General features: G+C 43.2%; 2 protein-coding genes across 3 annotated transcripts in view; both read right to left on the bottom strand.

Moving 5' to 3' along the window:
- LOC143335969 (glutamate receptor ionotropic, kainate 2-like) overlaps positions 1-7,060 on the bottom strand; it is a 60,419-nt gene extending 53,359 nt beyond the window's left edge. The window contains exon 1 of one of the 2 annotated variants that reach the window (XM_076755704.1): positions 6,506-7,060. In XM_076755704.1, coding sequence (XP_076611819.1) covers positions 6,506-6,629 — 124 coding nt within the window. In that variant the 5' untranslated portion in view covers positions 6,630-7,060. The remainder of the gene's footprint in view (positions 1-6,505) is intronic. The other variant, XM_076755703.1, reaches the window with a different exon arrangement.
- Positions 7,061-16,862: 9,802 nt separating this feature from the next.
- LOC143336653 (cartilage intermediate layer protein 2) lies at positions 16,863-20,475 on the bottom strand. Its single transcript, XM_076756919.1, has 10 exons — positions 20,406-20,475; positions 20,095-20,134; positions 19,931-19,964; positions 19,787-19,828; positions 19,465-19,503; positions 19,319-19,348; positions 18,973-19,144; positions 17,916-18,025; positions 17,581-17,755; positions 16,863-16,962 (listed from the first exon to the last, which is right to left on the bottom strand). The coding sequence occupies exons 2-10, from the start codon at positions 20,104-20,106 to the stop codon at positions 16,863-16,865; spliced, it is 714 nt and encodes a 237-aa protein (XP_076613034.1). The 5' UTR covers positions 20,107-20,134; positions 20,406-20,475.
- Between the last annotated feature and the right edge of the window lie 5,997 nt (positions 20,476-26,472).

Genomic DNA, 26,472 nt, shown 5'->3' with positions numbered 1-26,472 from the left:
TTCTTGTCTGGGCATGTTTATCCTCTCCTCTCACCTTTCCTTTCAACAATGCATTCGGAAACAAGAGGAAGCTACACAAACACTTAAAAAATCCCTACGAGCAAAAGGAGAAGAAGGCCAGAAAAATGAAATTCAACATAGCAGGAGAGGACGTTTTGCATAGCCCTGGTGGATCGCGGACAATACAGTGTCACGCTGATTCAAAGAACATGATTTTAAGTAAGCCTGCCTCAATACGTCCTCCCACAGAGCCCATTTCCCCCTGTGTCCTTGGTTCACACTGAGAAACGTTCGTACATCCGACCGGCTGTGCTGTCAATGGGAGCCCGAACTCTGCTTTCTTTCTCTTTCAGTCAGCCGCTCGCCCTCCTCCTCTCACTCCTTTATTCAGCTGGCTGGAGATGAAGGTGAGTCACCACGTTCTAACCTGATACAACGCAGGACGGCTCCTTGGAATCGATTGACTTGTGAATCCTGTGTAGTTTGGATGTTGATGCTTTCATTTACGGCGTATGCGCCCCCAAATACGCGGGCTGCGCGCTTAAAATTCACACGTAATTGCTTCCATTTTGCAGAATGCATCAAGAGACAGCTTTAATCGCCCTATAGCACATCGAACAAAAGGCAATCAATGACCCTCCTATGTATTAAGCAAAGAGAAAAATACACAGTCAACATTTACTCTGGCTCCCAATTAGCACTATCACCAGTTTCCATGTTATGCCATTGACAGCCCATATTTGTTTCCCTCAATTAAGCAATCACTTAATAGTTAATTACCACAGTTGAGCTCCCATGAAGTTAAAGGGCTTACATGTTACTCCCACATACGGCGTACTGCGGCAAGTGGAAGGTCTGTTTCCTTTACTTCTTTACTTAAAGCACAGCCAGCTCACAATGTATATCACACTGGGAGTAAATGAAGCAGTCCGGCTGAGTTTGGAACGCGTCGAACAGATCCGGGGTAAAAAGACAAAATGCGATAATGACTGCATCCATACCATGCGGGCCTGCAGACATCCCTGCAGCTTGTGGCTGCTTAAAGTCGTCATGAATTCATACATGCATTATTAATCCAAACCCACACGTCCTTCACAGACTACACATTTGTTCTGCTTTTTTTTTTCTTTTTTAGTTTACGTGTTTGCATTCTCACAGATGGAAACCTGTGATAGATACACACAGGAGGGGCCAGTCGGGATTTGGCAGTGGTTGCTTGCTAGGCTGCCAGTTTCTTTCTTTTTTTTTTTTTTTTTCCAGATTATTCCCCTCAGCAAAACAAACATATTGATTTTTATTGATTCCCACCATTTTGAAGTCTACTGGAAGCGTAGACAGCCAAATATGTAATGAGACAATATGGATAAATTCATGAAATCCTAATAAAAACAGATTTGGGGTTTAGTTCCCAGAGGAACCTCGAAGGATATGTGTGTTACCTAGGTTTTTTTTTTTTTTTTTTTTAACCATTTTCTCTGCCCGTTAAAGCTATTTCATGCACACCTGTATAGCCCAGGCAAATTTTCAGCTTGCTAATATGATACCGCTGACATTTATTCAGAGCTGCAGTGCATGACTCCTGGTCTGCTGCTATATTTCCACAGCACACCCTCCTGTCCTTTTTGTCTCTTCACAGAGGCCATCAGAAAACAGTAATAAAAAACCACAACTGAGAGTGGGCTGAGAGTGGACTGCTCAGAGGCAAACTAATCTATCTTTACTCTGTATCTGCTGGCCTCAACACTCACTGTTTTTCTTCTCGCTCACACTTTACACAGACCCCCCCCCCCCACCACCACCACCCCCCCACCCCTCCCCGACAATCACTCTTGTTTTTCTTACACCTCTCAGTGACTTCAAATGTTCTCCCATCTCCCGTGGCGGGATTGTAAGAAGGACAGCTCCACATGTGTTAAAAGATGCAAAAAAAACATGATTCCTTGTGAGCGTTTTCAGTTCTGACCTTCAGTCAGCTCTCAGCCAGACAAGCAGGCAGGCAGACATGCTGCAGGGCTCTTCTCAAGGGACAGTTTCACAGAACAATTGCACATATAACCCCTAACCCTTCTGATACCCAGGGAAATCTTTGAGTGACAATGACAACGAGTGAGAAGCTGTGAATAATGAATGCCTTGCGCGAGGCAGCGGAGGAATACAGGACTCACATGCATTTGATTTGATTTTCAAAAATAGACAATATGTCAGAGGAGGCAGTTATGCCAGAACTGATTACCCTGCAAAGAAGGTCAATCATCTAAAGCCTCCTTCGTGTAAATAATCTTTTCAAATATAGCTGGTTATAGCACAACAAGAAAACTAATTTCATACCTCACAGATATTTCCCATTTGAAAATGGCAAAAAAAAAAATCTGTACCCTGAATTAATCACCATTGAGCCTTTTGTAACTGAGGCATGACAGCAAGACCTTCAAAGACTGAGGAATGTAAACATGTTTAAAGAAATCCATCTAGATAGCTCCCTGCTTGAAGCCCATGTGTGGTGCCGCATGCTAATGTAAGACGGATCTCCTTTTTGTTCTTGAAACCCACGGTGGGTATTTTTAAACCATGGAAATCATTTGCCAGCAGAGAGGAGATAGTTTCATATTTCTATAAGCTATAGCGGGGCCAAGTGACACATGAATATTTTAAGCAGCTTTGTGCCTATTTAAATGTGTTTGCTGTGAACGCGCTGGCAGTGGGCCAGGGCACAGGGTGTTATCCGTAATTCCTGCAATCCTAAACTAAACTCCAGCATGCTGATAATTCAGGCTGGCGGAAAGCAAAAGCAAATAAAGTCAATTAACTCCAAACTCCCCTTGAATTTGTTCCCTCTACCCTTTCTTGTTCTTGACAAGCTTGTAATTTTGCCACCATAACACAGCCGAGAGGATGAAAAGAGTGTTAAATATTAGAAATGCAATAAAGGACCTTTATCCTGGCACCGCATTGTGGAAGTAGTTAGATAAACATAGCTTGCACCATCGGGGATTGTGGCTTTTGCCAGAGGACTGGAGGAAAAAAAGGCTTGATTTCCTTTCCAAAATGAAAAACAATGTTGTGTTTTAGTCATAAATATTCCCAGACATGTCTGTGCTGGGAAAATCTAAACATAAGCAGGAAATAAACAAACAAAATGAGCATCTCTGAGTCAACAATGCTTTCAGCAGCAGTTGACAGCCCAGGGACATACTGCGCCTGCCAATGCTGTTTGAAGATGGCGGTGATAATGTTATCTCTCAACCTCATAGCCGCAGACCAACTGTAGTCATCAGAATTTTAAAACATTTTACTGTTGATTTTGCTTCTTTTTAACTTCCTCCTGAGGCGTTTTGCCAATTAGACACATGTCTTTAAGTAAAACTTGATTGCCCTTTATGGAATGGCAGATGTGATGACTCATTGTTTGTATGACTGAACATTTGTTTTGGGGACAGCGAAATAAGATCGTGTACATATGGCACTATTTTCTATGGCAGAGTGTAAAATGAGCTTTAATGCTACCAGTTTATCAGTTAGCTGACACATAATGACATATATATCGACTTTAATGTAACCCTGAATTTCCACCTCGCTGAAATCTGGCAAGTGACGAAGCTAAACTTTGAAAATAGCTTGTTGAAACACCACCGTATTAAAAAAAGAAGGTCAGGTGTTTCTCCTGACGTCCCCATCAGAATGAGCACATCTTAAAAATGTAAGGAAAAGGTTAACATGTTGGCCAACTGGCGTGCAAATTCAGCACCAAGTGTCATTTTTGTGCACCACACAGATAGCCTGTTAGATTTCATTTCATGTTTAAAGTGGACATTTTACAGCTTTTGCTTTCGACTTCAATGCACAAGTGGAGGTGGAGAGAGGTGCCAATTGAAAAAACATTCTGTTCTGGGTTTCTGAGAGCCTTCGCAGCATTAGCGGTGTGAACTAGTTATAAAAAGTGAATCTTCTCTCGAGCGTATTTTATTACACCTTGTAAGGGCTGCGCAGGGTCCAGCTCTGTATGAAAGTAAATGAATTACCTGTAAGATTTACAAACGAGGAACACTGAACACCATAATTCAATTCTGTGTGGAAATTAGCTCAGCATATTTGCCTGCAGCTGGTGGCCAGAACGCTTCTTGTTTTTTCCTCTGACACTTGTCGCTCTGCATGGTGAGACCGCTGCTGTGAATACAAAGGGCTGACTTTGCTTTGGTGTGTGTGTGTGTGTGTGTGTGTGCGTGTGTGTGTGTGTAAAGGTCTCAGCCTGACAGGAGAACAGTGGTTGTACAATGTGAGCCGACTGTCTGGGCAGAATGGAACTTGGGGCAGGGAGGGAACAGACAGACCCGGGGGAGCTGACCTCCTCATTTAGCAGGCCTCCTGCAGGAGCAGCTGGATTGTGTGCTGAGCGAGCACATCCTGCAGGACAGGAAATGCTCAGGAAAAGGACCAGTGGGCTCCACTGTCTCTCAAGGAAATGTTGTATTTCTCCTCTCTCTCTCTCACACACACACATAGACACACTGACATACATTTTCTTCTTTTGATAAAATCAGCCACATCTCTATCGCTATCCATCTTTCTCTTTTGGAAACGCGGCTCCTTTACAAGCAAAGGCAGACAGATAAGCATATCATCTTTTCTAAAGAGAATTAATTACGCTGTGCGAAAAGGAGCCATGTTTCAACGGAAAGACGTGAAGTGGATGCTAGCAGGCTGATAATGCCGCACAAAAACCCGGAGACAAACCCGGAGTTTGTGCCTGATGTTCAGCAACAGGCACAGGCCGCGCTGCCGGTGAGCCGGGTCGCTGTCCGTGGTCCTGAACAGGCGGGTCGGTGGCTTGTGCGGACCCTCGTTCAGGACCACGGACAGAGACCCGGCTTTTTAGCCGCGTTTCGGCTACCTGAACACAGGCAAACCCAAGCATGAGCTTTACCCCAGTGTCATAAATCACCTCTCATCTCGCATGGTTATGTCTGTCGTGCCGCTGGTGCCTTGCAGATCCAGCATGTCAGCATAGACGACATATTGGGTGGCGAGGTACAGGCAAACAGAGTGACTCCAAATCTTTCATCTCTCATCACCAAACACACACAGATAGAACTACACAACACCGCGGGATCAGCTACCAGAATTCTCCTCGAGGTGTAACAACACTTCCCAAATATCTTATCAATTATCCCCCGACTGTGTTCCACAGGAATGCACTCATCATTTGGCGGCTTGGAAACTTTCGTGTCAAATACTATTATGCAGGGACTTTGCCGCCCCCCAAGGATTACTGAGTAGACGCCCGGCGTCTGTCAGACAACGTGTGAGACGGGAAATCGCTCATCGGGCTGAGGATGCGGCAGGAAGACAAGCAGCACATCCCGTTGCCATAGCGGCGGCTCTTGCGGACGCGGCCTGACTCTTAAACAGGACCCTCGGGGGGATTGGGGATTGTAAGGATGTGTTGTCAACACTTGATGACATACGCTATCGGGGAGGGTGGGGGCTCCCCTATCACCCCACGATGGTCTCCGCGCACAGCCATCCTGAGACGGATCTAATTAAGCAAGAGACGAATCCACCAGAGACTGTGATTCAGTGATTTCAGAGCAGGCACACTGTTTTAAAGTTATGAATCAGCAACAATGTGCCGGAGTGGCAACTGTTGAGGAAGTACTTTAATCATCAACATTAATTATAACATTCTCCTGTCAGGCGATATTCTATGGTTCTTGAAGAGAAGTGGCTAATCACTTTTTAGGCTAATGAGCTACACTTGAGTACTATCAGTGTGAGAGATGCTGTTCGGCTGGTGTATGGATGGTGACATTTGTGTGGCTTCCGACGTGACTCAGCCAGTCATCGAGACCCGGAACTATCAGTTTTATCAAAGCTAAGAACGGCATTAATGTGCAAAAGCAGGGGAATTCCCGCTGGAGAGCTGTTCAGTAGAATTAAACATGAAAAGCGAGCTGCCGCCCGGCGTATCGACTGGCCCTGGTGACAGATCACAGTGATTGATCCGCACTCCGGGGGTGATGTTTACATGTAAACATTTACTGCAGAGGACATGTTGGGGTGTTTAAAGGCCGTGGAAATACAAGACTATGAGGATACTAGTGAGGAGACATTAGTCTGGGGTTTCATCAGCTGTCCATATCCGTGAACTGTTGCATAGGAGAACTCTTTTTACGGGTCAGCTACAGTTGATTTTCTTTCAAAGTTACAGTAACACCGGTTTCAAGGATCGTGGAGAGCAGCATTCAGCACTGATGGTGTGATGCACTCAGTGTTAAGCCTTCGAAATAAGTGTTGCGGCACATTATGAGATTATGAAGATACAACTGTAAACTATTCATGTAATTGTTCGGCCAACTAATTAGAGAACAAGACAAGAGCGAGACAAAATGTCTCCATAAGCCTGCTTTTGCATCCCGTGAATGTCATCTGACTGTGGACGATGATACAGACAGTCCGCGTGATTTGGACGTCGTTACATGATGGTATAGTATCACAAACAGATTCTTACCAAATCTTAAAACGTGTGGCATCCCGCGAGAGTAACCAAGAAACAGCAGCAGAAGCGGGATCAGCCTGAGGTTGGACCTGAAAACGAGACTGGTTATCATCAGATGATGGGAGGTAATCTTCATGTTGTTTTTAAAAAAATGCACAGTGGTTTAATCCACCCGGTGCGCGGGTTCGATTCCCCCGTAATTCTTCTACGGTCGTTGGGCAAGGCAGGGTGACGGCGGCCCTGGATGCGCAAGATCACGGCATGGTCACTTGCGCTTTCCCTAAATCCATTAGCAGTCCCGACATGATTCCTTCCCCTTCTCCTCCTTCACTGCGCCAAGAAACAAAAATCCTCCGGGTCGAGGGACGACGGGACATCCATGTCGAAAGGTATGGATCCAGTGAGGAGTGGGGGGAGCCCGAGCATGGGCTATAAGGTGAGGTACTGGAGAGGGTTGGAGAGGGGCTAGAGAGCGCCAAGCAGAGGATACAGCAGCGATATGCAGCCCCCTATGAGGCGCTCTGGGTTGCTTGCGCTCCCATTATACTGCACTGCTGCACAGGCTCTGACGTCGAGCCAAGGTTAGTGTTGTGAACGCGCACCAGAGAAAGACAGAGAGAGGGCGAGAGAGGGAGAGCGAGAGAGATGGATATACAGATAGAAAGAGATGAAAAGGGGGGGAGGAATGTAGAGAGAGGGAGATGGATGGAGGGGAAAGAGAGGCAGAGAGAAAATAAGGGGGAGGGAGGGGTGGGAAACTTTATTTCATCCCACCTTCCTCGGCTGTAGTTTCTCCGTTTCCTCCATAACTTGCCCTCAAGCTTGCGTGCATTTGAAGATTTGTCGGTAAAAATACAACCTCTCAAGCGCGCACGGCAACAGTAACTTCAGGGTGAACCCTTACTTGCTGTCCGTCCAGATAGGATCAGCTCACAACGGCAGAGCATCTGTGACGAGCAAGTGCACACAGGCATGAAAATAAAGTTATTATACCATAGATCAACTGGGATGATCTTAGAATGAAGTGGCACATGAGAAGGGGCAAATGCAAGCTGTATGTAACTCTATATATTCGTGTTTTTCTTTTGCTTGTTAGCGCGGGCTCTTCACTCAGCACCATGGACAGAGGCACAGCAACGCTGGCAGCAGAAAGCAGTGGGAGTCTGCTCTCTCTGTCTTTCTCAGAGTTCAAACAGCCAGCCGTAATTTAGCTGATGTTAAGCGTTTGGCACATAAAGAAACAACTATGTACACACTGCACTGCACACAATAACTGGCCAACCTGCACAGCAGCGATACAATCTCCCGCCTGCAGGATATCATTGCATTGTTTTATTTTCTCTCACCCGCACACACAAGTGGGATATATATATGCCCACTTTTTTTTGTCATTCACAACTTCACTTTCTAGACCTCTTTTACCGGATTTCGAGCCACAACCTTTCAACAATTTCCAGCATCATTCCAGAAATGTGGGAGGAGTGGGATGAAAGGAATTAAAATTGGCAGAACAGCAAATCCGTAATATCGACAGGAGCTGCTGAAAGGCACGAATATTTAACCTATGCAAATAACTCCACTTTAGACTTGAAAGCCTTCCAGCAACAGACTATTCTCGAGTGTGAGCCATAGATGTGAAGGTGTGAGTGGCACACACGCACAGGTCCCACCGCTGCTTACATTTCGCGGTATCTCTCGAGATTGCGAGCAGGCCTATCACGCTTCTATCTGATTAGCGGGCTCAAACGAAGCTGTATCCTATAGGCTATGACGCGTTGCATCGGGGAGATGGATATCTGCAGCTCTTGCGTGGGCCTACATGCTATTGATTTAACACTACATGCACCTTATCGGCGGCCGCCCCCAATGAGCAGCTCTTCACGGGCCAGTGCATCAGCTGGAGCTGTAGGTATACAGTGGTGCGCCGCTGTCCCAAGAGGGTGGAGGGCTATTTAATCCCCACGGAGACGTGAAAGGAGCTCTTTGATCGGCGCCACCAGAGTCCAAAGCCTGAATGAACACCGTCATTGTGTGACTCAAGTGTGAATGGCTGGCCTGTGTGTGTGTGTGTGTGTGTGTGTGTGTGTGCGTGTGTGTGTGTGTGTGTGTGTGTGTGTGTGCTGTAGAACTACTCCAAATAAAGTCACTGCAACATTCCTGTATGGTCGTACAGTGTATTTAAAATAGGGCTTTTGGATGACCTTGGCGTACTTTACGGTGTATTTATTTCCTCTGATGTCACTAAGATGTTCCTGAAGTGCTCCATTGATGTGCTGTATCATTATGAAACCGCAGTTTATTGAAATTCTAAACAAATGCGCCAAGTATGAGGGAAACGATTCTGGCAGCAGCCCGCTCTTTTGTCGGGAGTGACACTCTATTATACATCACCGGATCTGTCAAATCCCCATTCGCCAATAAAGGCAAACGCATTTAATAGAGAAGAGGGCGCTTGTATCCGCTAAAAAGAAACACCAAGTAATGACACGGGATCAAGTAGCGCCGTGGTGTGAACACCGACTTTGAACGTGTGTCAGCCTGCGTGGGTCTGCACACTCCGCAGTGCGAGAATATCAAAGAGAAAGGCACTCATCATGCCACCATCTGGACCATTAGCATAATTATGGAGAAATGCAGGGTTTCCGTGGAAGTCAGCAGAGCTTCACACAGCATGAAAGGAATGCTTATTGAGCTCAGGGAGAAGACGTCAACTGACAGGCGCGTTGGGTTCCTCTTAAAGTCACAGCGCCCTCTGGCTCAACACGAAGGCACTGCACCAAAAGTCCTCAGGTGCCCCCCCCCCCCGCCCCCCGCCCCGCTGTGCACCCAGAATTTAATTTGCGGAACAGAATTAAGAGGCTGCCACAAATGATTCCCACTTAATTTTCTGATATATACATAAACAGCATTGTATGCCTGCACCAGAGCACGGGCCGTTTCAGGACAAAAGAATCAGTTATGCTCCCCCTGTAAGTATCCCTCGTTGATATCTTGATCACTAGTTTAACAAACTTTTCACATCTCCTTAATAAGCCAGTCAGGGTGAGATAAACGGGCGAGAAAACAGGAGGGGATGGGAATGGAAAATTGTCTCATTATGATGTTAAAATGACTCCTGCTCCTTTAGCTCTGTTGTGACTAATAGGAAAATACCATTTGGGAGATGTACTCTTTTTTTTTTTTTCATCCATGATCAAACCGTGTCGTTTTTGAAGGAGACCACAAATTAGATTACTTTATACACACCCACTCGCTTGTAACCCACGGAGGCTTCCACATGAGCTGGCTGGTGTGTTTATTCAGACGCCATTCATGCACCGGGTAATGCAAAGGGGACTTTATGCAAAGGAGAGATAACCACTGCTAAAAGCCTTCTGTCATTCTCTCTCTCTCTGTTTCTCTCTCTCTCTCTCCCCCCTCCCTCATTCGCTCTGTCTCACAGTCAGACTGGTGGAAAGATAGCATTGGCACAGGGAAGGAAACCATGGAAACGAGAAGCTGATGCACTTTGAATGGTAAGACCCTGAAAGAAAAGACATTCATTCAGCTCAGTCTCCCTGTACTAAAGGCTCATCTCTACTGCATTATTTTGAATGCTACAAGTTTATTTTAACATGGTTGACTCCAGAAAGCCCACAATGGTCTCACTTCATCAGCCCATTATGTCAGGATGACTGTAGCCAAGGATGTCTTAACATTTTGGCAGGATGAAGAAGGGCCCTTTAAAAACAAGCACACTTTCTCCTTTAGCACTCACACGTACAAAACCTGTACAGCATTCGTCCTTGCAAACGTTAAAATACCACGGTCGCCTCTACTCCAGCCTGTAATCATGGCGGTTTTGAGTTCCCACTTGTGGCTTTGCTCCAGCGTTGCCTTTGAACATAACAGCATGCTGAAGTCAGCAGTGGCCTATATGTCTTGAGCAGTGCTGTCAATGAGATCCCCAGGACCTCAGTGGGAATTCATTCTTCAGAGACGACAATTAGTCAAGTGAGACAGTAATTAGGACCTCTCTGCACACTGTCACTTCCAGTTAGTGCTGACAGATGCCCGCAAATCCCCCCCTCCAGCAGTTGCAGTCAGACAGACTTACTTCTGAAGCTGCAGGCTGACTTTGCTGTGACAGCCATCTCTAACTTCTATCCACCATGGAAATGCTTTCAAAAAATGGCATGGAAATATGGTCAGTGGTGTGAAGGTTCAGTAATATGGAAATTCCACCGGTTTCATGGCCACGGTCACCAAATTACAATTATCAGTTTGAGTCTGTGGCAGTATGCTAGTGCTTTATCACTATTACACAGTACTACAGGGGTTATTCTGTATAGTAAAATTCTAACTAACTAACTACAAACCACTGCATTACCACACAGTTACATGTGATGGCTGACATTACTTACACAACTGCTCAATTCAAATAGAAATATATGCAAAGCACAAACAGTAAAGGCCAACATGACTTTTTATGTTAACGTTTTATGACTCAAGCTGACTCAAAACACTAAATCACAATTACCTCACCAAGCTTACATAAAGTTAGTTACTTATAGATGCTTTGAAAGGGCTGAGCAGGAACACATGTACTCTTCAAGGCTAATTGAGAGCCTGTCCAAACAGGTTCCTTGTAGGCGGGGCAGTCGTCACACCTTGCATGGGCATGCTAACAATTTGACAATGATGACAGCAGTAATTTGGGTCAACAGAAAAGTACTTTAACTGGGTGTGTGACATACTTTCTGCATACACTGCAACGTGTTTAGTCATTGTTTATATAAATAGTGAGTTCTGTGTGTCTTTAGTTATTCCGGTTTAGTCCAGTGATGTTAGTGTATCTGCACTGCAGTGGATCATGATCACCAGAGTTGGTGTTGGTGATTGCCTTGACAATTGTGACCACTCAGCCCCCCTTGGATACTTGTAGCCCAGATCTGAAATTAGACCATTGTAGACCTTTTTCACAGCAGACATTTTGACATGACACAGCAGGAGAAGCACAGGTGAAATCAATAACGTGAATGACGACTGCTTCTCCAGCCAGGGCTCCGGCATTGTGCATTCTGGTTCACCGGCTTACTGGATGGAACTGAGCCATTGTTAATGTGACTAGTTCCACCTGTGCTTTTCCTGCTCTGACACGTCAAAGCGTCTGCTGTGGGCTCTGAAAGCCTCTGTTCGTCCACTCGGATGTTTCTACTTATTCTGCCTGATTAGAGCTGTGCTCATGTTGAGGAAGGGGTGACGCTGTGCTGGAATTACACCAGCGCACCAAACTTTAAAGAGATAAAGGCGCAACTTCTCCCACTGAAGCAGGAGTGTCGAATATTCCTTACATGGACAAAGCCTGAAAAGAGGTCCAATCAGACAGAATAAGTGAAAACACCTATGTGGGTGCATGGACCACGGGTTTTAAATTGGCCCCTGTTCAAATTTTACTTACACTGTGTATCTTAAATGAAATCGATTTCACTCTCTGGATCCATAATTTTAAATTAGTTTTACTCAAAGATAGCATCATCATTTCAGACAAGAATGAACAAGGAAAATTCAGGATAATGCCTCATAGTCCTACAGGACCCATATCCATTCGCACAAAAGTTCAGAATAAAGGCCAACAGACTGTGTATTCAGCATTTACAAGTGATCATTATAACATGTGTACCTTGCTTTCAATGCCACTGCATAGGAATCCTACATATTGAGTTTTGAACACATTGAAAGGTGGGACTGAAAAGTCTGGTAGCCAGTTAGGATTGACAACATTTGCATTGGATAGCAAAGCTGACCCACTTTTCCGGTGTAAAAAAGTCAAAATGTCCAAGAAACTTCTCAAACTTCTCCTGCAGCATAATCCAGTTCTGTCCGCCTGTATGCTCTCTATACACCAACTCGAGTTTATTTTTTTCATTTTATTTGTGGTCCTCAGCATAGCTATGCCAATGCCAACAGCATTATTTATAAGAGTGTGTAATATGCTGAGATTTTCTAATAATAACCTCTCAACATAATCACATAACAACACAAATAAGTATAAATAAATAAATATCTTCCATTTCCCTCTTTATTTTTTATGAGATTTTTGTGTCTTTGCTCTTGTCTGGAAAATAAATGCTTTCTGTGCTTTGAGGTTTCAGATCTTAGGAAGGAATCATACATATTCACAGACACAGACTCTCAAAAACACACACGCACATACATACACAGCAGACAGCCGGGCTGATTGGATGGTGGACGGCTGGAGTTGTTATTACAGAGCATCCAGCAGAGTCTGGTTTGCAGGATAAGGACGTCCTTACAGGGCATTTCTCAGTGTGAATGATGAGGAAACAGCCCCCTGTGTGTGTGTGTGTGTGTGTGTGTGTGTGTGTGTGTGTGTGTGTGTGTGTGTTAGAGAGAGAGACTTAAAGAGACCCAGAGAGAAAGTTTGAACATGAGGAATAGACAGAATGTGGACAGATGCATCCATCTGCCTACATAGTATTTTGGCCATCAAATGGAAATCTTGGCAATGCTTGCAAAGACTGACTCTCCCCATTGGACGAGTCGGTGCCAGGGGTTTGCCTGCAGAGAAAGAGGCTGGAGGACAAGAGAGGAACTCACAAGACTTTATATTCTGACATGGGAAAGCCTCCAGTGGACCTTTCTTTCTGCAAAGACATCTCCATCTGTGGTGTCCATGACTAAGAGTAAGCAAAGGGCCTTCCAAAGCCAGACATGCAAGTGTAAATAAAGACCACACACAGCTGATTTGTGCATATCTGGGGCTTTGTTTTAGGCCTCTATTAGTAAGTCGTCAGGGCTTGATCTAATTCTCACCATTTTACAGACCATTGAGAAAAGACTGTCACCAACACGATGATGCAGCAACAAATAATTAGATCTGTGCCGACACGTAGGAAGCGATGCAGGAAAACACAGATTTCAGGCGTGTCCAACCGCTACAAAGACTGCTTAATTCAGGCCTCAGCTTGCTCTGCTCTTGTACTGTGACCTACACATTTGAAGTCTTCTCAGCGAGGGGTTATAGCAGGCACACATCCCTGACCGTTCTAGGCTTCCACCTCAGTAATGCAATCCACTCTGTTTCCACAAAGATCCAGGGATCAACTGTTGCAACAGGGGATGAGAGGGCCAAGCAGTCGCCTCAGACATCCAGGATCAGAAACTCCAAACAGGGATAACACCCTCTCAGCATTCAATGTTTTCAATCAAGGGATCAGCTACTGTGACTGGAAACAAAATGTCCCAGACAGCTATCACGTAGGAGTTGCCGGCAGGCAAAAGCTGGCACGACTAATATGGCTTGTCAGAGTGAAAATAGCCTGGTATTGTTCTCACCTTCCGGAAAGGTACAGGCATAACGCTTTTGTCTTGTTCATCTCTCAAGAGTCATGCTCTAATAGCTTTTCAGGCTCATATTGCTTTGGTAAGAGGGATTTAAAGTTGCTGTTTCACTACCCAGAGAGTGTAGTGATGGAGGTTGAGCGCATTCATTTACACATAATTCAGCATGAATGAAATTTATAGCATCATAAATGTGATAAATTTGTGTCTTTAGAATAAATAGCATTTGACGCATGGATTTGAGAATTATGAAATTGCCTGGTTAGGGATTTATTAAATATAACTCAAGGTACATGGACTGTGCCTTCTACAGCTCGAGTGTTTTCATGGGTTGCCAAGACTGCAGTGGTACAAAAATATATTGGACAGATAAACAGAAATACTAAATAGTGTGACAAATTTGTCAAGCACCGGCTGTTCGGTGGCTGCAAAGAACTGTGAGAGGTTTAAGGACGTATGAGATGTGCTCAAACGCAGCAAAAGTAGCTACTTTCAGACCCAAACTCTTAGAATTACTGACAGAAAAGCATCTCTGTTGCTCGAGCAAGCAAATTCATCGCACACGACATACATGGCTGCATTAACTCACGGTATGAAATTCTAAAACACTCACAATTATATGCACCTTTCTGCCTTTTCTGACTGACAAAATGGTCATTTCAACATATTCATGCCTCATGTCTTCTGAATTACAAATCTTTGGAGCCATTTCACTAGACAAATACTTGTTACAAAGGTCCTCAGCATTGACAGTAAGCCCTGCACAAAATCCACCCTGCAGGAAAAGGCTGCCACCTAAGCCTCTGTAAAACCCAGGGAGAAATCTGGACATGGACCTGCAGCTAGAGCGTCAGTGTGGAAACATAAAGAACTGTTTGATCTCATTTATGCCCTCGCTGTTCTGGAGGTGATGAAATGAGGCCGGTCTTCAGCTCGGTGAGGTCACCCCTTTCCTCCCCTCTCCTCCCCTCCTCTCCTGTCCCCCATTAATCACGTCTGTACACATGAAAACGAACTAAACTGTTTCTCATGTGCTCCACTTCCACTCAAGGACACCTTGCTATCGCAGGTATAAGCAGGGATCCCTCTGCGCATATTTTCCTCCTGCATTAATGGACACCCTTCAGTGTTGATCCAGCTTGACTTAGCGATGAAAACATGCTGGATGGGGGTTTATCCTCTCTTGTTAAGGCTGTCACTCTTCCTCATGTAGCCTCATAACAATTAACGCTTGCATAAACCCTTTTGTCAAATGCCTAATAGAAAAAGAAATGGAATTGAAAGACTTATCCTTACCCCCTTGAGTCTGAAATAATTCAGCTGACAACTAAACTATGTGGAAGAAGCTTGGCGTGTCATATACTGTATGTGCTTATGAAAAAGAGGAGGATGAGCAAGACGATAAAGGCACGGAGGGAGGGTAAGAAAGAGAAGTAGGTAGAGAATGAGTAAGGAAGAGAGAGGATGGGAAAAGAAAATGAGCTTGGTTCCCTCTGTGGCACAGTGCTTCACTACTTAATCATCCCCTGGTCTATAAATAGGCCTCCACAGCCATGGAATATTGGGAGATTAATGGAAGAGAATGGAGCACCATAATGCTCCAAAGCTTCAACACTTCTGCTGCACTTCAGCGGGGCAGATTTCATTTTACTTCACCACCGATGGCAGTTTCTCCCCTTCAGTTTTATCAAAAAGAAAAAAAGGGGAGCGGGGGTAAGTTCACCAGATTGCATCCAGTTGACTCCCTCCCTCCCTCCCTCCCTCCTCTTTGCTGTCTTTTCACATTTCGCCTACTTCAGCACAGCCTTACTGGAAGACACGCATGCATACTCATAGCTAAATGGCACCAAAATATATGTACGGGCAGAAATATTGATGCAGTGCAAACATGCAAGTGTTCGGAAAGCACCCAAGGAAAACAAGGTTTTCCCACAGTAGACAGTGGGAAAGTTTTCTCCCCTCATTTTAAATTCTGTACGGCACTACAGAGTTTCTTTCCAGCACCTATCACAAGTGCTTATCTCCTGAGGAAATGTTGACGGTGTTGATGTAGCAGGAATCACCTTGTATATCCCTGCCTCGCCGCGTGTGTGTATACTTTGTGCCGATGTGTGTACATTCAAGGGTTTTACAGGAGTTTGTGTGGGTGTAGGTTCACATCAGGAGCGTTTGACTTTGAGGTAAACATGGCAGAGGTTTGATTTAGGTCAGAGAGAAGAGGTTGTAAGGACACTTATTCTGCACGCAAAACACAAACCATTGCTTCTGTAACTAGAGTGGGAGAAAGAAGGAGACAAACCAAAGCCAACTGTCTTAACTGTGCTTGTTAATGCATGCATGTGTGCATTCAGATTCACTGGCTTATGCTTTCCCACATTTGCTGTTGAGCAGCTCTGCTATCCAGCACCTCCTACCGTCTGTATATCATATCACTTCCCACCATCTGTTCAAAACACATACAGTAAGTCTGCATTACTCACACAAAGCCTGTGAGCCCATTTGTACAGTCCTAATTAGCTGGGTAGAGCTATGAGTGGAGCTTAATGACAAAAGGGACTTGCTGTTTATCAATGCTTTTATTGCCGTTAACTGTTGATTTATTTCCTACAATAGTTGTACAAGATAATGATTTCATAATCACAGGAAAGACAAGACTGATAAAGCACCTAATAGCTTTCTTTTTTTTCACACAAGACATCTTGGCACTGCAGCAAAAGCACAGGTGGAAATGATTAAATGAATTATGGCTGAATTGCATTTAGCTGTATAGGTGTCATGGTCCTGGTGTCAGACATGCTGGCTCACTGTCACACTGGCATGATTTACTGAGACACTTGAATAGACCAGAGCCTTTGTTAGTGATTGTAACACCTTTGCTTTGTCTGCAAGTCAAACATTCTGGATTAAAAACAGACTATTATTCATCCTTCACCAGGCACAGGAAAAACTAGAAAATAAAAGGCAAAGGCAGGCAAAAATTTAAGCTATTTGAACGCCGTCTCGCCGTCTCAGCATTGGTTGTGGATTAACAATTGCATGGGCATCCAAAGCGAACTTTGTAGTCACGGCACACGCCAGATTTCTGGTCCTTTTTGCGGCAAACAAGTCCGTCAGTTGGACTGTAGCTGAAACAGGATTGCAAGCAGTTGATGAATCAGTGTGATATCATCTGATATTAATCACTGATATGATATTAATATTACAGGGCAAGCTTCTTTTTAACAGGTCATATTGCTAAAACCATAAATCATTGTTGATAAAAATGGGATGTAGTCTGTGAAACTGCTGTTGCCAGGCCATAAATATGAAATCGGCCCATCTTTTCTCATTTTGTTACTGTCGTTTCATCATGTGTGGCTTCTTTTCAAATGTTACGCGTCTCAGATGTTCAAGGAAAACAGATATCAATAAATTGTTATTCATGCTTCATACTCTCCTGAACACGAAGACCACAGTGTGTTTGCTCGGGCGAAGCTGTTAGCACAAGCATAAAGTCAGGCTCATCTAGGTTTTAAACTTTCAGACATTATGTGCCTATTACCCAGTTTCCTCATGGGGCTCATTAAAATTTCATCTCATCTAATGTAAATGTACATTTGCAAAGTTTCCGTTCACTCTTTAAGCAGTAGCTCCGGGCAGTACATCTTGATGATGTGGAAACTTTGGAAAAGAAGTGTTAATGTTGAGAAGTATTGATTGATTGGTGGGATAAAAAAAAAATGTTTCCCTCAGAGGCAACTTACGCATAGAAGGTCTCGCCTGTGATGATGGCTGGGGTAGCTGTGTCAGTGGTAACAGCCTCAATGTACATTGGGTAGTCACAGATTTCTCCTGGGTTTTCACTCTTCAGGCTGCTCAAAAGCTCCCAGTCGCCACTTCCACTGGGATTGTCTCTGTCATACCACCTGGTCCAGCACACTGCAATGAGCAATAAACGAGAGGCAGGATGGCTGAACTGCGGAGCCAAAGCACCATTCTAAATGAATGCTTATGCACAGGGACAATAAAGGAGAAGGAGGGAAATCCACTTTGCACCGGCAGCTTAACACCACACATGTACAATGTGCTCATGCAGTACCTCCTCCACCACAGAAAGGGGGATGGCAGCTGAAACGAACACGATAATCGTTACACTTCTTCTTGGATTGGTCCGCGTTTCTGCAGATGAATCCTTGAGTTGTGTCACTTCTGAAAAAGGAGAGTGACACTTACTGAAAATAATCTAGTGGATGCATCCACTAAGTACCTTTTAGCTGCGCTTGTGGCACGGCTCTAGGGATAGCGATGGCAGTCTGTTGATATTTCATATTTCAATCCACCACTTTGGTTCAGACTCAGATATTTCTGAAAACATTAAATGGGTTGACATGCAGTTTGGTATTCATTCATGGTCGTTACATGATGAATATCTCTGACTTTGATTCCCTAATCTTTCATCTAGCACCATCAGCAGGTTGATATTAATGAATAGATTGGGATGAAATTTGACTCAGACATTCATGTCTCCCTCGGGATGAAGTCATCCAATACTTTAGTTTTTGAACAAATAAATGCAGAATCAGTGACATTCCCATCAGCCTCACCTGCACTTTAGGTTCAGTGCTAATAAGCCAATGCTAGCATGCTAAAATGCTTAACTAAGATGGTGAACATTGGAACCATTATATCTGTTTAATACCAGCATGTTACTGTGATCATGTTAGCATGCTATCCTTAGCATGTAACAAAAAACCAGTACAGCCTCACAGAGCCTAGCATCTGCACCTTTTTCTTTATTAATGATTTTATATGAAACACAATGAATACTTGAAAATAAATTATAATTTTTTAAAAAACATATTCAGTATTATATATAGATTATTGTGACTGGACACACTCTAAATAGAAGAGAATTCTGCCCAATTAACATGTTTTCATAGATGTGCATATTGCACCACCACCTCACCTTTTAACAGTTGTTCAGATATATTGTTTTACTGGGTGCATATATGCTGTGTAATAGTAAACAGTAAAAATATGTTTGGTCTCAGCAGGTACACAAACACATACAGTAACAACATTAATGCAACATACTGTATTAAATAGAATGCATGATGAATCATTGCATAAAACCCATTTTAATTATTCCTACTTACTTATAAATCACATCCCCTGCTGCAGCCACGCTGAGCCCAGACAGAGTCTCAGCCTCAATGCCTGTTGGTTTAGCGCAGATCTTTCCTGGGTTCGCTTTACGGAGACCGGAGAGGATTTCCCAGTCTCCAGTTCCACTGGGGTCATCTCTGTCAAACCACTCTGTCCAGCATTCTGGTCCAAGGCATTTGGATCGAGATATGTTAGCGCCAAGACATTTGAAATCTTTCTGTATTCGCACTTGTTTTAATTTAGTCAAGATGAGTTTCAAATGTCTAAAAAAGAAAAAAAAAACATACAAAGAAAGATGCAACGCGACTATAAAAACAAAAGACGTTGTGTACTTACGAATGTTGGTGGGAAAGGAGCCGGGCCATCCTGAGTAGAGGTAAAGAAATATAAAACAATGGGTGTCAGATTTTTCTATACAAACTGGACCAGTGAATGGTTTAAATTGTACTTTAACTGTCAGGAATCTGAAAGGAATCTTTAACCTGGGATTAATGGACGGATGGGGAGTGGAAGACCTGTTCCTGGGTGACAGAGGAAAAAGATTTTTTTTTTGTTGAAAGTCTTACTTTACTAACACCTTACAAGAACCTGACGAAAAACCTTGCCACTCCAAAAACGCAACTCTGAAGGTGTTACAGAACTTGACTTCATATCAAATTGACAGTCTTTCTGCCAGTTTTCTCAACTGCGCGTAACGAGACTTGCTGTGCTGCAGATACCAGGGTTTACAGCTGCAGAGCAGGGCAAACCACTTTTATTTTTCCACTCTGATCGAGATACTGCACGTTGGGTAAGAAGTCTTACCTTTTTCATCAGTAATTTTGGTGGCCTGCTGGTTGCTCTCTGCTAAAAGTAATCAGAAAAATGTTGCATACTGTGACTGTGTCTATTTCTAATTATAGTCACAACTGTACTTATGATCATGACCAGTTACAGAGATAAACCTACCAAAAAGCAGTCCTGCAACAATGGCAACACTTAGCTATTGGAGAAAATTAAAAAGGTTGAAAATCACAGGATATGACATACTGCTTCTAAATCTCTATGAAAAATACAGAAAAGCATATTTGCATTGAAAAACTGGAATTATAATACAAAAAGTCATACATTACCAGTTTGATCATGATTGCAGATGATGAGCGTCCTTTTGAACTGCAGGGAAGTTGTTTGCGTTCATGAGTGCAAATAATTGAGTGCAGTATCAAAATAAATTGTCAAGTAGTGCACGAAATAATGAGATGTACATGCACAATATTCAGAATTTTAACTACATTTTCATTTAAAACAGTCTCTAAAAAACGCCTCTTTATTAGAGTACGTTGGACTTTTTAAAGGTGAATGAGAGACTGGATGAAATCTTTTAAAAATTACATTCAGAAGTAAAACTATTGTTACATTTCTCTGCAAAAACAAACAGACTCACCCTCACCGCCTCTCAGTTGAACAGTATCGTTACATGAACCTCTGTTCAGCTTAATGAGCCTCTCTCCTGTCTCTCTCCTTAAATACAGACATATAGATACGAACACAGGTAAGCAGTCACGCTTACTGTGTTACGTGTTGCGGACCACTCCCAGAGAAAACAATAGAAGAATAGGAGAGGAATGAGGAAAAACGCAACGCAGCTCTCTTTTACAGATCACAGAGCAATAAAACCACTCTGCATCTGATCTGTGTCCGTCTATGTGTTTTACTAGCTGTATATCCTAAAAATAACTAATATTACAGGTGACTAATGAACAGGGGGTACTAACTGTGATAAAGAACGACAAAATAAACCTTGTTTAAATCAAAAAAATTCACCTGGAGGAGATGAACCATTCTGTGATTGATTACACTATTTTGTCACATAACTTGTCACACACACCTGTTTAGCATACACAAACATGATGATGATGCATATAGGCGCACAAAAGTTTGAAAGACTTTTGAAAAACATGATATCGTGTGACTGCTGCATTTCAGCTCCTTTACTGGAAACAGAGCTGAGAGGTTCAGTAGGACAAAGAGAAGGTGTTGGGTGGTGGACCAGATCATATCCTCAAACCAGCAAAAATGGGTGGAGGCCCACGTTCTCACACAAGATGATATTTCTGTATCTATGAGCAAGAGCCCACTCTTTGTCCAGTACTTTTCTTCATGACCAAAAACCTGCAAAACTCCCAGCAGCCTCAGCTGTACTTTGTGTGTCAAACAAACGTTAGCACACTAACACAGTAAACTAAGACAACGGACATGGTAAACATTACACCTGCATAGCATCAACGTGTCACCAATGTCTTTGTGAACATGTCAGCATGCTAATGTTAGCATTTAGCTCAAACCACACAAGTACTGCCTACAGAGCCATATTTTGCTTTATTACTATCTATCTAGATAGACAGATGTGGTCTAAAATGTGCAAAATCCCACATTTTTCAGACTGAACACGTCTTTAGTCTGCTTAACTGAAACCATGATGATAATGAACCGGAGCAGCTACCTTCTTGTCCTTTACAGAACAGTGGGTGAGAGCTGATACTGCACAGCTGCAGCGAATGCCCTAATCCAGACAGAAATTTGGCTGCCTCTTGCACTTAAAGGCAGCTGTCACGCTATCTTTGCAATTATGAAAGGATGATTCAGGTGCAAGTGGCTGATAGGAATTAGTGCATTGCACCTGTACTCTGAGTTCGTGCCAGCATTACAGTTATTTTAGAGGCTGTTTAGGTGTGGTGCTTATATAAGATGGATAATTTGTAACAGAACATCTTGACACCTGAGTACATTCTGTCTGAGAGGTTAAACTAAACTAGATTTGTGAAGAGCTGCCTGGGTTCTACTTTGCCTACACTGATAATGACCTGTCCATGCACAATCCCAGAGTAACTACCAACCAGTCTGTCCAACAAGGAGACAATTCGTGAGAGATATATCTGCTTCTTTAGCAGCTGCTGCTCACCAGCCAGTGGCTAACTTTGCCTGTCTGGGGTTTGGTGCTGAGCAGGTAATGAGAGCACTGTGTGGGTGAACCAAAGCAATAAAGCTGTTGACCATAAGCTCAAAACAATAACCCTAAAAGATACAAAGAGAATCACGTGATAATTCTCTGTACCTTTATCGCTATGAGCGGCCCCTTTCACATTAAAAGCAATAATTTCATCCATTACAAATATAACAATAATGATGAGAGCCTCTTTGAAAAAAACTGCATCTGTCACAGGACAAGTAGCAACTGACCTACAAATTATTGTCGCAGTTACTGCAAATACAGCAAAGACTCATTTTGTTATACTTCACACAAGAATGTGCATTAATATTGAATTGAATTTTTTCTACATTCTGCATTGCATTCTCTGAATAAGCTGAAGAGCAGTGTTTTTTACAAACTGGGAAGAATGTAGCCGCCCTTTTTTGCAACTAAAGCTACTGAAAACATAATGAGCAATTTCTTTTGCAAGTGACTTCAAAATAAATGAATAGATAATAAATAATAAACATGTTCACAGAAGATTGTGCAACATTTTAAGTGAAAGAGAGTTCAACACACCCTGTGAATTTCTTCGAAAAAGACCATTTAAATCCACAACCTCTAATTATGTCAATGTCAGAAAGGTAAGACGCCTCTAAGGAGGAAAGTGTTTTCGTGTTCATGACGCTTACGGTTCCCATCACCTCTCAGTGTTTCTAATCATCTAACATCACTGATCACTGCATTGACTTGTCTGCATTTTGTTGTTGCACATGCCCTTTTTCACTGTCCATCCTCTGCAGTGGTTGTGTGTACGCTAATTAATTGCCCTTTGAGAAGAATAGCTACCTCCCTCTGCTCAATAGCAGCTGGGGATAGTCTCTGTCTATTCATACATCAGCATTAAACTTTGTCATCTGAAGGGGCCAGTGTAATATTTTACACTAAATTGTGCTTTGGACTGGATGCCAAAGTACAAATGACAGCATGGTGTAGACTCATTTATCATCCCACAAACATACACACACCTCGCTCTATCCCCCCTCCCCCCAACCCCCCTCTCTCTCTTTCCCGGTCTCCATGGAAATCATTGGTGTCTCCATCCTCCTGTGGCGAAGGAGCTGACTGCAGACTTTCTGTTGACCATCAGCCCCATTTACACAGTTGGAGCTCTGAGAAAACACAATTTTTAGGTGGCATCTCAAACACATGAATTTTCTTGTTCATTTATATTTGTGGGAGCTTTCCACTGACCCACCGACTGCACTCATCTCATGACGCCAAAGAGGCATGCACCTAATGACCTCCACATTCATCATGGAACTGCTCGAATTGTGTTCACGTGCCACTAATCTGCATTAGTGGTGAATGTCCATCTGTAACACTCAGCACCAATCAATGCAGGAAGTAACGCGATGGTCATAAAAGAGAGTAATCAGTAGGAAGAGGAGATCACGTAGAGGATGGGTGTGTGCTGTAGCAGTCAACACTGATTTGCACAAGTGCACAATCTTCATATTAATCATGATGGCTGTGATAATTGTAAGTAATTGAGGGGAAAAACAGACAGACAAAATTGTCAGGCAGCAGTTAAACAAATGCATGTCTTAATAGTTTAGAGGCGTCTTTTAATTATGAAGAAAAAAAAAGAGTAAATGCTTTGGTTAGTTTATCCAAATGACCCTATGGACGATCCATGTGCACAACATCTGTGTCGCCATATGAACAATTTCCTTGGTATAAAGTTGTTGTACTGAAATTTAAAGAAAAATTTGTGGATCAACCAGAATAAAGGGACATTGTTCCTAAAAGACAAATTACATTAGCTCAGTTTTGGTCTCCAACAACTTTAGCTGCAAAAGTACATGCATGTATGCAAGTGCAGTACCAGCAGGGTAAAACAAAGCTGGTAACCAAACCAATAAGCTGAAAGCTGCTTTGAAGCTCCACAGAGTTTTGAAGAGCTGCAGACTCTGGTGATAATTCCTCAATATGAGCGACATCTTTCACATGTTGCAATTCATTGTTAATATAAAAACACTGATTATCAACACTTTAAATCTAATTTGTCAGTTCCATTCAAAGTCAAAGGCATGAATCTCAAAGAGGCATTTCTTGAAACCCAATAAAACTAAAAGCAAACACCTTTGTATTTATATATTTATCACGGAGTATCTGGGCTCCGTCAGTGCTAAAGGCAGCAGGAAGGCAGAAGGCCATTTGTAATGTCTCGCAGCTGAAATGTTCCTGCACTCTCAATGCATTAAGAGCACCATGGCATACAGCTGCTGTGTGTCTATGCAACACATCTGTGACCTTTCAATACTCCACACTCACCTCTAATGAAACAGGATGTTAACGGGGTCATAAACTTAGCCATCACATTTGCGAACCACTTATGCAATCGAGCTGGTTCGATTGCTGCTTCCAGCCACTTACTGATGGTACACATAACACATCTGAGATGGCAGTGATATCTGTTGATTTGGACTCTTTTGTCTCCCATGGGTAGTTTTGCTTGTAATTGTTGGTGACAGTGTCCCTGGATGTTAGCCAGAGTCATCACGACTTAATAAAAGCTGAATGCTGTTTAAAAACTGCAGGTTTTATTCACATTATGTGGCTTGAGAGTTTAAAGTGCCATAATGAATGTCCATAGACCGTCAGACGAGCCACTGATAATGAACAAAAAAGTCTATTTTCTCTGTATAAACATGAAATCCTTTGAAAGCTTTGTCTTCAGCAGCAGGCTGTTCAAATTCCTTGCAGTAGAAAGTGGCTGAAGATAATTATGCAAAGCAGAGGTAAGAAGATGAAAATGTGGTAAGGGTTTAATTATCACTGGGAATTAACTTCACATTGCATAAAGGCAAGGAAGACATAGCACAGATTTTGATAATGTGCCTTTTAACTGCAGCTCCTAGTGTCTGGTACATCTTCAGCTTGCACAAATGCTCATCCACTGATATCTTGCTCGTTTATTGGTATTGCTTATTAGTGCGCGAATGTAAGAAGTTGGCAAGAAACAGGAGAATGATTCAGGGTGTTTCCATAAATGACAGCAATGCTTTTTCAATTTGTAGAATGGTATACTGTGCACCTTTGCACATCATTGTTAAAAGATATTACTGTGTGTGCTGCACATGATAATTGGGACTGCAGCAAAGATTTAATACACATACATACAATGATGGGTTATTTTATTGATGCACACATTATGTCCTCGAGAATCCAGGCCATAAAATATGCATGTGTGTATTTCCAGCATGAGGAGTGAGCTTAAGTGTGAGGACTCATTGATATTTTTCTCAGGGCAGTAAAATCCTCCTAGACCCCCCAGTGACCGGCTCTTTAATACATGCTGTTTACACACACGCCTGCACTTGTGCGCACACGAGCGCGCACACACACACACACACACACAAACCCTTTATTGCTCTTAACTGTGCCTCTGTGTGAAGTGTGTCTGTCAGCGCGGCTCTAATACGTCATCATTCGTCTTGCATCCTGACAACCATTCAATCAAACGGTGGCCTCCGGGATTGAGCCGGAACCCTTCTCCACGGGGACGGCTGTTACCATGGTAACTGAGGAGGTGTGCGACCCACCAACAAGCCCAAGAATGCGGCGTTGTTTTGTTTCTCTCCCTGAAATAACATCAAGTTTGTGTTAGTTTATCTGCCTCTCCCGATTTCTTCCTCTCTGGCGTCTCCCACTGTGGAGGAGTGTGGCTACCTCTCGCTCTAGCTTGCAATTCTGGGGTTTGTGGGTAATCATGTTGTGCTACAGGTGTGTCAGAGCACAAGGTTTCTGCCATCAGTTGTCAGCTTGCAAGATCTCCACACTTGTCTTTCAAAAGAGGCTGCAAACGCTGCAGATGGCAGCACCGTATCCACAGGGAGCCGTGCGACATGCTGATGACGTTTGATTACTTTTGACTTGTGGTGAAAAATGCATACTGGAGTGTAATCATAACTCTGCTCAAGACAGAGCCCACATGCTCTTCATGAATATCATGAAGTCTGAGGGCATGGTTGATGTTAGTTTGTTTATACAGGCAGGCTTGCAGCTCTGCAAGGCTCTACTTAAAGATAGTGCGGTGATGCTTTCAGCTAAATGCTAATGTAGGTATGCTAACATCCTCATAATGACAATGTTAACATGTTGATGTTGAGCATGTATGATGTTTACCATCTTAATTTAGCATGTTAGCATGCCAAAATACAGCCGAGGTTGATGGGAAAGTCATTTGTTTTGCAGATGTTTGGTCATAAACCAAAGTAATGGACTATTTCATTTTTTGACCTGATGGTGGCGCAAGAGTATCCTGAGCGTCATAGCAATCCATCCAACAGCTGTGGCAACATTTCACTCAAAACTGCAAATGTCAATCTCATGGTGGCGCTAAAGGAAAAGTCAGGGATTCACCAAAATCATAAGGATTTATCATGAGGGAAACATGAATGTCTGCACAGGATTTCATGGTAGCTGCCTCTGGACAAAAGTGTTGGACCAACCCACATTGTATAGAGCCATGCTG

The sequence above is a fragment of the Chaetodon auriga genome, chromosome 18 (assembly GCF_051107435.1).
Source record: "Chaetodon auriga isolate fChaAug3 chromosome 18, fChaAug3.hap1, whole genome shotgun sequence".
Classification (NCBI taxonomy): Eukaryota; Metazoa; Chordata; class Actinopteri; order Chaetodontiformes; family Chaetodontidae; genus Chaetodon; species Chaetodon auriga.
This window is presented reverse-complemented; position numbering and strand designations above follow the sequence as displayed.